This window comes from Megalobrama amblycephala, linkage group LG7 (assembly GCF_018812025.1).
Source record: "Megalobrama amblycephala isolate DHTTF-2021 linkage group LG7, ASM1881202v1, whole genome shotgun sequence".
In the NCBI taxonomy this organism is placed as follows: Eukaryota; Metazoa; Chordata; class Actinopteri; order Cypriniformes; family Xenocyprididae; genus Megalobrama; species Megalobrama amblycephala.
In genome coordinates this window covers 3862653-3874641 of record NC_063050.1, presented here as the reverse complement: position 1 = coordinate 3874641, position 11989 = coordinate 3862653, and the positions used below count along the sequence as shown (strand labels likewise).

Below are 11989 nucleotides of genomic sequence, written 5' to 3'. Positions count from 1 at the left end.
GTCTTTGTTTAACTGAAAGAAGTTTAGACACATCCAATTTTTAATTTCATCAATGCATTGTGTTACGAGCCTCTCTAGTCTAGGGGTAAGAAGAGGCATGTAACAAAAGAAAATGTGGAGAGAATGAGAGAACTGCCGTCTCCAGGTCCCAGGGCAGGTACAATAATGCTCAGTAACAAGATTCAAAGATAACAATTTATTAAACCAATGGTGAGAATTAACAAACTTCAGGAGGGGAGAGGCCAAAAATAACAAACAAAAGGATTCTTAAAGTTAAGGGATAACTTACCTACCAAAAGAAAAGAAAATAAGAATACAAACACAATTCCCTAACTCCCTTTTCTACATAAACAGGAGAAAATAATAAAAATAAAGACATCCACCTCCCTACAAAACTAAAAGAAAAGACTTAGAATATCAAAAGAATTAAGATAACAAAATAAGATAACTGATGTTCACAGATAACTCTTAAATCAACCGAAAAGCTCAATGCTGCTCAGCTTACACAAGTCTCAGGATTGGGAAAATTAGCTGAAACACTAGACAGCTCAGGTAAACCAGTCAACTGAAGCCCACTTAATTGTTGTAAAGTTTTAAGTATACACCCATTAGCTGAAACACTTCACATACAGCTCTTTACCTGAACACCACAGGCAAAACAATATAAATAAAAGAAAACCAACAACACTGGGACCGGAAGATGGTAGTATCTCTCAAAGGAAAGTCTCTCTCCTAGACTGGAAGTCTTCAGCTTCATTTATACTCCACTTAACGAGCTACAACAGGATTCAGGTGGCACTCATGAGCCTGTCAAGCAAACAGTAGGAGGAGCAAGAGCAGCATAGAGAAAAACAAAAAAACAGAACATATGGAGAAAAACAAAAAGATACACAAGTCACAACTCACAAAACAAAATGAATCCCTACGTCCATAGGGACGTAACACAGGGAGTCAATGGTGCTGTAGTCATTAGGTGATAGGGCTAGGTAAATCTGGGTGTCATCTGCATAGCTGTGATATGCAATTTGGTTCTTTCTCATTATTTGGCTCAGTGGCAGCATATATAGGTTGAACAGGAGGGGTGCAAGAATTGAACCTTGAGGGACTCCGCATGTCATGGATGTCCACTCAGACTTATGGTCACCGATACTCACATAATAACCTCTCCCTTCTAAGTATGACCTGAACCATTTAAGGACTATCCCAGAAAGCCCGACCCAGTTTTCCAGCCTGTCAAGAAGAATGTTGTGATCAACAGTGTCAAACGCAGCACTGAGATCGAGTAGAACCAGCACTGATCATTTACCTGAATCTGTGTTAAGGCGAATACCATTTATTATCTTTATGAGTGCTGTCTCTGTGCTGTGATGTGGCCGGAAACCAGATTGAAAGTTGTCAAAGTATCCATTCAAGCTTAAGAACTTGTTCAGCTGATTGAAAACAACTTTTTCAATGATCTTGCCTATGAAAGGAAGATTTGAGATTGGCCAGTAGTTGCTCAATATGGTGTTATCCAGATTTCTCTTTTTCAGGAGGGGCTTGACAACTGCAGTTTTCAGGGATTTTGGAAAAGTCCCAGAGAGAAGTGAGGCATTTACCACTTCTAGGAGATCTGCTTCTAAACAGTTAAACACACTTTTGAAAAAAGATGTGGGAAGTGTGTCAAGGGCGCAGGTTGATGTTTTAAGGTGCTGTACTGTTTCTTCCAAACTTTTACCATCAATTGCTTCGAAAACAGACATAATAGCTGCTTTCTGATGTTGTGATCTGATCTGTTTTACCCCAGTGCAGCTCAAGGATGTGCTGATCGCCTTTCTGATATTATTAATTTTCTCAGAGAAGAAGGAAGCAAACTCACAGCATTTGCTGTCTGAGAGCATTTCACTGGGAATCTGACTTGGGGGGTTTGTTAGTCTCTCTACAGTAGCAAAAAGAGTACGGGTGTTGTTTAAGTTTTTGTTTATAATATTTGAGAAGGTCTGTCTAGCTTTGCCTAATTCCACATTGAAAGCATGAAGAATATCTTTATAGATGTTATAATGGATTTCAAGTTTTGTCTTTCGCCACATGCGCTCAGCTTTTCTGAATTGTCTTTTCATATTTTGCACTGCTGTTGAGTTTCTCCATGGTGCTTTTTGTCTGCCACTTTTCTTCCTGACTTTAACAGGAGCAATGTTATCAATAACATTCTGTACTTTTGAGTTAAAAGAATCAAGGAGAAAATCAACAGAGTCTGCAGATATGCTTGGTGATAAAGATATAGCCTTCATAAATAGTGCACTAATATTCTCATTTAAGCATCGTTTTTTGACCGAGATAGATCTAGCTTCAACAGTCGGAGAGATCAATAAATCAAAGAAAATACAGAAATGATCAGATAGCGCTACGTCCTTAATGACAATGGATGAAATGTTTAGACCCTTAAATCTAGAGTGTGTCCACGATTGTGTGTAGGTCCATGTACATGTTGAGTCAGATCAAAAGTATTCAAAACAGTTATGATTTCTTTTGCCATATTGGATTCTGCATTTTCTATGTGGATGTTAAAGTCCCCAGTAATAGCAAAACAGTCAAACTCAGAGGAAATTGCTGATAACAGTTCTGTAAAGTCCTCCACAAAGGCTGGAGAGTATTTTGGAGGCCTGTAGATAACTATAAGTAGAATGCGAGGAGCACCTTTTAACACAATACCCAAGTATTCGAAAGACAAGTAATCACCAAATGACACTTGCTTGCATTGATAGACATCTTTAAATAGAGCAGCAACACCTCCACCTCTCCTAACAGCTCTGCAGACACTCATAAATGTAAAGTTAGGAGGGACTGTTTCATTCAGGATTGTTGCACTGCAGCTGTCTTCAAGCCATGTTTCATTTAGAAGAATAAAATCTAGGTTGTTTGTGGTTATTAAGTCATTGACTAGAAGTGATTTATTTTTAAGTGAGCGGATGTTTAAAAGTGCTAACTTAACAGTCTTATTTTCTGTCTCTACACACCAAAATCCCCAGTGTTAAATGAACACCCAAAGTGTACATATGACTCCATCTTGCCGGGTGTTAAAAAGTAACACTGAAGCAGTGTTAAAGTTAATTAGATGATTGATTGATGATTGAGTGGTGATTGAAAATTAGTGGAGACACCTGATGTTAATAAGCAGAATCACTGAAGGAAAGAGAGAAAAAAGGTGTTAATTAATGTTTTATGGAATGTTTCATTTCAAGTCACCATGAAAGAGGTCAGCGTTTGCTTTAGTTGGGCTCTTGACTCTTTACCTTTTATTACTAATTTTTCTCTTGCTGCTTCAACTTTGTGTTTGTAAAGCACATTTGTTATGGTCAGAGAAAATATGATACAGTCAGGACGAAATGATCATGTGATTGCCTGATGTCGTTTAGAGTCTAAATATCTGACTGTGTGCTTGATGTGTAGCTTTAGTATTAATGATTGTAGTCCTGTGATTTTACAGCTTGAGATCCATCAATAGTATGACTTTATTTTTTCCTTTTTTTAAGAATACATTATGCACAGAAGTTTCAGAGTTTAAACACACAGACATCAAGATTCAGCATCTGATTCTCAAGAACGGTGACAATAAATAAATACAAAATACTGACAAACAGATCAACTCTGAACATCACAAAACAAGCTACTGTCACAACAAAACAACAGAGAAATAAAAGCAAACATGAACAATCTACGAAAATTACAGGACAATTCAGCTGCATAATTTATTCATGCAGCAATGCATGATGGGAGCCATGGAGGAGTTTTGATTGGTGGCTCCCATCATGCACTGCAACGTGAAGCACTTTGTTTGATTGTCACCATTGTTGAGGGTCATATGCTGATTCCTGATGTCTGTGTGTGTTTCAAAAAAAAACCTTCAGATCATAAAAGCTCTGCTGGATCTCAAATGGTAACAGAGATTTACTATAAAGAAATAATATAACATCTATATCACCAGTTAATACTGGATGTCACCAATGAATCTGGCCATTTCACAATGAGAAAACACAACCATTATGACTGTGCTTCCCAAAGCATTGTAAACCTAAATTGATCAACTTTGGCTCACAGCACTTTTGGGAAACACAGCTCAGATCAGAGTTTCTCTGGCCATAACAAATGTGCTCTATAAACACAAAGTTGGAGCAGTTAGAGATAAATTAATGTTAATAAATTGAGTCAAGAGTCCAACTAAAGGAAATGCTTTTCACCATCATGGTGACTTCAAACTAAACTTTCATTAAAACATTAACATCTAAACATCTGTTAATTCTCAATAAGAACTTTTGTTGACGTATGACAGAAATCAAATCAAACTGGTTAATAATAAGTGTAATAATGTTTAATGGCTGGAAGTCAGTTGTAGTTGTTGTGTCTCTCTCTTTTTCTCTTGTTGTTTCTTCAGTGATTCTGCTTATTAACATCAGGTGTCTCCACTAATTGTCAATCATCACTCAATCATCAATCATCTCATTAACTTTAACACTGCTTCAGTGTTACTTTTTAACACCCGGCAAGATGGACTCATATGTTCACTTTGGGTGTTCATTTAACACTGGGGATTTTGCTGTGCATCTATTTGTGTATTTAAAAAAAAAAAAAAATCCTTGCTACGAGCACTTTACTGTCATAACTGTGACTTCACTCAGCACTTATGTAATGTTGTTCTCATGTTGATTTGATTGATTCTACTATTCTTATTTGTAAGTCGCTTTGGATAAAAGCGTCTGCTAAATGACTAAATGACTAAATGTAAATGTAAATGTTTGGGCTGTTGTAACTGAGTTGTAACAGCCAGACAATCAAAGAGAAAAGATGATCAGGTGGTGTTGGTTATGTTTTCACATAATCATTATTTCAGTTCAATTCAATTCACATTTATTTGTATAGCACTTTTCACAATACATATCATTTCAAAGCAGCTTTACAGAGGATACATGTCAAAATTACATTTTAAAGAAGAATGCAGTTAGCAAATAATGTAATATTTTAGGCAATTAATTTACAAACACTGTTAGCATTTTACTTGAAGGTAGAAGCAATGAGCTCCTGGAAAAATGAATTACATATTAACAATAATTAGGATATATAGAATTTTGGGAATGTGCATGTTGCATCTTCTGAAGTCCTCACAGGAGTTGGTGCCGCCTCTTCATTTGACCTGAATCACTGAACTCATTTAGAGCCCAATCTCTGAGTTAGATTTACATAATTGATTACAGCAGCACTGTGATTCTACAGCAGAAGATCAGCTTTATCAATATAACCTGAAGGACATCCCAAAAGTTGTTCTGATTTAAAAAAAAAAAAAAAAAAAAAAAAAAAAAAAAAAAAAGGCATACACAGACATCAAGAATCAGCCTGTGAGTCTCAACAGTGGTGACCATCAACAAGCATGCTGTAGTGCATTCTGGGAGACACCAATCAAAATTCATCCAAGGCTCCAATCATGCATTGCTACATGAATATATTATGATCTGAATTGTCTTAGTAATTTCTCACTATTTTATTTTTTGCGGTTTTTATGGGACTTTTTAGTAGCTTGTTTTTTAATGTTCAGAGTTGATCTGTTGATCAGAATATGTTGCTTGTCACCGTTGTTGAGATTCACAGGATGATTCTTGATGTCTGGGTGTGCCTACAACTTTAGTCAGCTTCAAGAGCCCAATTAAAATGAATCCCTGATCCCTGTGATGGTGAGTTAAATGTTGTGATTTGGTGATTCTGCTTGTTATCAGTAGGGATGTGCGATACCAATCATTTTCTTTCCGATCCGATACCAAGTACTTTCAAGACAAGTATCAACGATACCAATACCGATACTCCAATTAAATATTTTCATGTGAGTGATTTTATATTGTTTTTTGATAGCCATCATTATTAATATTAAATAAACTGCAATTGACATGATTCTTTTTTTTACATTTATTAAAAAATACTGAACATTATTAATTAAATGAATAAAGATATCACTGTAGGCTAAAAACAAAATATAACAAATATAACAAAAAAAAATGTAACATGTCTCACAAACTTTTTCTCAATAATTGTCACGTTTCTACATTTCTTCCCTTTATAGGTTTTTGAGATGAAACAAAGTGAATGTTGACATTCTCCTCTTCAGCCTGTTTTTCTTTGACTGATCAAAATCTCTTGCTTTTGAAAAAAGTGTGGAGTATTGTTTTTTTTTGACAAACGTCACACGAAGCTTCATCGTTGTTAACTGGAGTGCAATAACTCCAGATTATGCTTCTTTTTCTTTCAGTCATGACCGCAGCCACGCACTCGACTCCCTTTAAAATCCTGCGCTGTGCGTGCTTGCTTGTCTTTGACAGAGTGAGCGAACACTGTCTCGACAAGCGGAGATACAGCGGAAGAAGATGTAGTTCCCATTGCCGTTTCTATTTAAGTAAATTGTAAATAATATACGGTGTACTACTATTATTAAAATATCCCAAAATCACAAAAAAAAGAAAAAAAAACAGATAGGATCGATACTTCCATTTGAGAATCGATCTTTTTGATACCACCCCAGTATCGAAAGTATCGATACTTTAGGATCGATCCGCCCATCCCTAGTTATCAGCAGGAACTCATAATTAATGTTCAATAGTCACATGATTAATAATTATGTTGATTGAATGGTCTTATTTTGGTCTTGGAAGGTCTGAACAAATACACATGTTATGTTCATTTTAAAACTACACATAATATGTGTAAAACAATTGAGTTACTAGAGTGTTACACATAATATGTGTCATTTTTCTACACATTTGTACTGAGAGTGTAGAGATTCTTTATGGTTGCTTCTGCTTCTGCTTGTACTACCAATATTCTTTCAAAACCTACTACTGCTACTACTACAACTGCTAGTACTACAACTACTACATTTCCTGCTACTGCTAATGCTACTACAGCTACTACTACTGCTGCTATTGCTGCTTTCCACCAGCTAAGCCTTGCCTGGGCTTGACGGTACATCACATCAGTGTAGAGCTTCCCTTCATTTTTAAGCACCATTTTATCAATCTTCAACAGCAGCTCATTGACTTGAGCTTGATTGTTTTTGTCTTCATTGTTGAATGCATGATATCTGCCACCGCAGCTGATGATTAACTGCCGTAGATCTGGACTGTCTTCTATTTGATCCTGCAGTGTCCTGTTCCGCAGAGAATCAGCATGAGTCAACAGAATAATTGTGTGACGTGCAATTTCTTCTCCAAAGTTCTCCTGAATCCATTTCACTGTGTTCCTCTTTTCCTCTGTGTATTTTTCGTCCAGTCTGATGACCAGCAGAAACATGTGAGGACCAGGAGCAGACATGTCCATACAAGTCTTTATTTCTGCCTTCACTTTATTTTCCCTTTCTTTTGAATCCTGGAGGCCTGGAGTGTCGATTATTGATATGTTTCTGTTACCTTTTCTTGTCGTCTTTTTTTCAGATCGTTCAGTAACCGAGCTTGGATTAAAATCCACTTCAAACTCATCTCTGCCAAGGATTGTGTTTCCTGATGCACTTTTCCCAGCTCCAGTCATTCCCAACAAAACAATTCTCAGATCTCCTAAAGTTAGATAGACAAATTGCTTTAGATTTCAATTGGTTAATCATACAAATTTGTTATAAGCTTAGAAATTTTATGGCATTTGAAGTTTCAAGATGAAAAGTTGAATTCGATGTAGCAATACATCTTTTTCTTTTTTTTTCTTTTTTCAGTTGTGTGATTTTCACCTGGCAAGATGATAAATCTGGTGAAAAGTCCAATAGACTTAGGGGCTGTTTACTTGACACAATTTTCAACTAAAAACATAAAACTTTTTAATGCACTTTGACCATTACTTGACAGCATTTTGGGGGCCTGAAAATGCAAACTTTTGAAAACAGAAACTTTCTGAAAAATTGAAAGTTTCTGAAAACAGTTCCGCTATTTGTTGTGTAAACTGTTTGTTGTGTGGCAGCATATTACAGTGATTTTAGTCACAGATTCATGTGAACGGGAATCGTTTTGCTAATGCTGTCACTTGTATGTGAAAAACGCAAAGGAAAAACTTTACCATAAAATAAAGGGCACACTGTAAACCCTAACGCTCAAAATACTTAATTGGTTTGAGTAGGACAAACATAAATTGAACCAATTAGATCAGTTAAATTAACTGTTATGAGTATTTAGAACTTTCTTTTTCTTTTGAATTCACAGTACTGACATATTTCAAGTAAACTGAACTGTTTCAATGTTTTGAGTTGTATGAACCCATTTCTTTCAATTTAGACTAAATTAAGTTTAACTGAAACTGGGCTGGGATTTCTATTTCCCAGCATGCTTTGCCCATGGCACTTGAAAGGGAAAGTAAATGCTGTTTGTGTGTGTGTGTGTGTGTCTGTGAGATTAATGGCAAGGGAGATTTTTTTTAGTGATCAATGTTTTATTAGCCTGACGTGGTCATACTCAATTCTAGTCAGAATATGAGTCTGATACTGCTCCATTGGGCTTTGATTATGGGGGCGTATTTCAACCGATCCAGGAAAGACCTCAATTGGATAGACCTACAACCAATCAGAGCTACAGAGTAAGTGACGTATGTTGAGCGACGCATAGTTGTCAACAGAACTCTTCTTAGCGACCATCGGGGCCAGCTGATAAATCAAACTTTTGCCGAATCCCGTAGGAAGGACGGCAAAGACATCTTTCCCATCGACAAATGCCTTGATCGCGGTCCTCTGTTCCTCTTTTAAAATTAATGCGCTGTCGATATCTTCTATAACGGACGCGATGGCGGAATCTACACACCTCAGTTCTTCAACAGCCATCGTTGTTGTAAACTAATTGACCTTTCGCAAAGACCCGCCCCCCTTAGTTACTGTTGCTTTGTCCGACAAGCCGTGGCGTGCAGAGTGGAAAATACATTGCGGAGCAAAGAGGAAACTGACAACACATCGACAGACGAGACAGAGCAGGTTACTTATGATATTAAACAAAGTCCGAGCTTTCAAACTGTGTAGTTATTAAAAAAATTCAAACAATAAAAACCGTTTTGTGGCTCTTTAATGTGTTGTGACCATGATTGTGACAGATTGCTGTAGCGCCTCAGCTCAAGAGGCTCGTTAACCGATCATCTCTTCCTACTTGTCCATTTATAGCATCAAATAAACATGAATGAACATGAGAATGAATGTTGTTTCAAACGCGGAAAGACGTCAATATGCACAATTTTTCCAAGTTTAACTCCACCGATGTTAATCTTCTAACTCCAGTCCTGACTGCTTTGTCGGACAACAAGGCGGATGCGGCGTTCTGATTGGTTAGATCGCTTGTCAATCAAACTCCCCAAGCGCTCTTTGATGACGCGGGTGGTTACGTAACCACAGATAGCCTGTCCATCATCGATTAAAGCCCACCCTGGCAATTTGATTGGCTCGGCCTTCTGGGAGCCGAGCATAATTACTCCACAATGGATCGAGTCCAGACCGAACTTCCCGTCCAAAAAATGTTGTGGGCGGGGTTCGGGCTGGCACCCAGGCTAATGTTTTATGCTAATTTAGAAGAGTTTGTGTTTATGTGTGGTTTTGGAGGGTTACCATCTTGGTGACAAGTGGTGCATGCGGCTTGGTTTGAGAGCAAGTAAGTTTGTGTTTTAAGTTGCTGTACTCATTCAGTAAGTGTTATACCATGCTCTTGTTAACATGTTAGACAAGTAGTAAGTTGGCATTTTCTTAATTTTCTTATTAGGGTTTGCAGTGAAGTAAATAGCTAATTTCTTTTGCGATAACTCAAAATAAAAAAAAGTTAATTATCTAAATCTTTTAGGTTAATTGCAATTAAAATGCATGAGTTAGCTAACTCAGTACTTTAAGTTAGGAGCAATTAACACACATGAGTACTAACTCAAAACTTGGTAGTTCTGCTTACTTAAAATTGGGAACATCATAACTAAAAAAAAAGTGTAACTGATTAACCCAAATTATTTACAGTGCAGACCTGAGTCATATATAGAGAATCTTTTGACTCAAACCAGCAAACAACGACCTAGAATAACCTAGTACTGTGACAGCAAGTTTCCTCAAATACTAAGTTTCCTTTACAGAAAGAAAATATATTAATCTATATTTATGATCAATATGTTAAATGGTTTAAATATCTAGCAAAAATATATGAAATAATATATTGTGTTAAAATATTATAATATATTGATTAATGCATAAGCAATTGCCACTTTTCATATATTGAAAATCATTTCACACAGTATATTAACACAATATATTATTTCATTCTATTTCAATTTATTATTTCATCTCTATTCTAGAAAATATCCTACAGGAATATACTGATCATTGAGTGCTGATAGTTATGTTTTGATGAAGATATAACTATCACATAGTCTCTTGATTCACTGAACTTCAGTACATGTGTGAAAGAAATAATGTCAAACTGGTTTGTGAACTGGTTTGACACTCAGTGTGGCTGAAGTCAGTTGTAGTTCTTGTGTTTCTGCTCGTCTCTTCTCTTTTTTCTGGTCTTGTTTCTCTGTTCTTCAGTGATTCTGCTTATCAGGTGTTCATCAGTGTCTGAATTCACTCTCTTCTTTTCATTCACTCTGTCAAGTGGACTATATTAGTGAACTAATGTAGGGAATAGTGAATGAGGGTATAGGGTGTGATTTGCCTCTGAGTGTCGACTTTGAGCGATGTTAACTCACAGTATATTCCTGTAGACTATTTTTGTGAAAATTACAAATATTACCCAGAATGCATTGTTTTCTACAGTATATTACTGTTTTAATGGAAAATGGTTTGTTACTGTCAGAATTTGGTTGTTTTTTACAGCAGAGTTTAACAGTGTAGCTGAGGTTGTACACTCTCAAAAAGGATGTATTAATTAATAAAACTTTTTTCGTGTTATGGTTATTTTAACACATTTTCTGTCATTTTAAGTTGATCATGTGTAAGAGAAACAACACTGTGTCCAACACAACATGACAATCACATTGCTGCCACGTCACTCCGCAAGCCGTTAAACAAGTTTGTGCCTCTTTCTTCATCAGTGGATGACTTGTGTTAATTCTGACACATTCATTGAGTTAATGATTTTAACACATTAAATGTGTCAGGAAGGTGATCTGATCAGTGTTTGCTTTAGTTGAGCTCTTTACTCTTGACTTTATGTAAGGTGCTGTAACTGAGTTATAACATCCAGACAAGCAAAGAGAAATGATGATCAGGTGGTGTTGGTTATGTTTTCACATAATCATTATTTGATCTGAATCACTGAACTCATTTAGAGCCCAATCTCTGAGTTAGATTTACATTATTGATTACAGCAGAACTGTGACTCTACAGCAGAAGATCAGCTTTATCAATATAATTCAATATAATTAAAAAGTCATATAAAAACAGGAAAAAATAAAAGTGTTTTTATTTTTTTTGTTTTTAACAAATTATTGTGTTGTTTCTCAAATTATTTTATTCTCATGATTTTGAAATCCATTTCACCATGTTTTCCTTATTTTTAACAATCCAGTAGCTTTGTTTAGAAATAAATAGGCTACAGCCTATACTATAATTTGTTAGAATGTCCAGGATAAGATTAATTTTCTAATTAATGAGGTGTTTTGTTTTTATACTGACCTTTAATTGGCGGTGCCATTTCTCAAGAAATCCCCTATTCTGTTTCAGATGCTCGCATTTGTCTCTGTTCTCTTTCTTGATCTGTATGAATGACAAATGAATGGAAAGGACAGACAGAGTGCTCAGGTTACCTATTTAAATATATGATCACATGACTGCAGTTGCAAATATGTTTCGCTTTTGCTTTTCAGAGATATTCTGATGATTAATATTATGTTCTAAAATAATATTAAGGAAGGGACAAAACTTCAGCAGCAGATAATGGTAATATTAACTAGACTATGTTCATCATCAATTGTAGCAGTTTGCGATTAATCGTAAGTGTTTAGGTTTTGGTTTTTAAACGTGCAGTCATTGAGTGTT

At 36.0% G+C, this 11989-nt stretch overlaps 1 protein-coding gene across 1 annotated transcript; it reads right to left on the bottom strand.

The window, feature by feature from the left end:
* Positions 1 to 5014: 5014 nt before the first annotated feature.
* LOC125271144 (GTPase IMAP family member 9-like) lies at positions 5015 to 11718 on the bottom strand. The gene is made up of 2 exons (XM_048195132.1): positions 11627 to 11718; positions 5015 to 7568 (listed from the first exon to the last, which is right to left on the bottom strand). The coding sequence occupies exons 1-2, from the start codon at positions 11643 to 11645 to the stop codon at positions 6772 to 6774; spliced, it is 816 nt and encodes a 271-aa protein (XP_048051089.1). The 5' UTR covers positions 11646 to 11718; the 3' UTR covers positions 5015 to 6771.
* Positions 11719 to 11989: the final 271 nt, after the last annotated feature.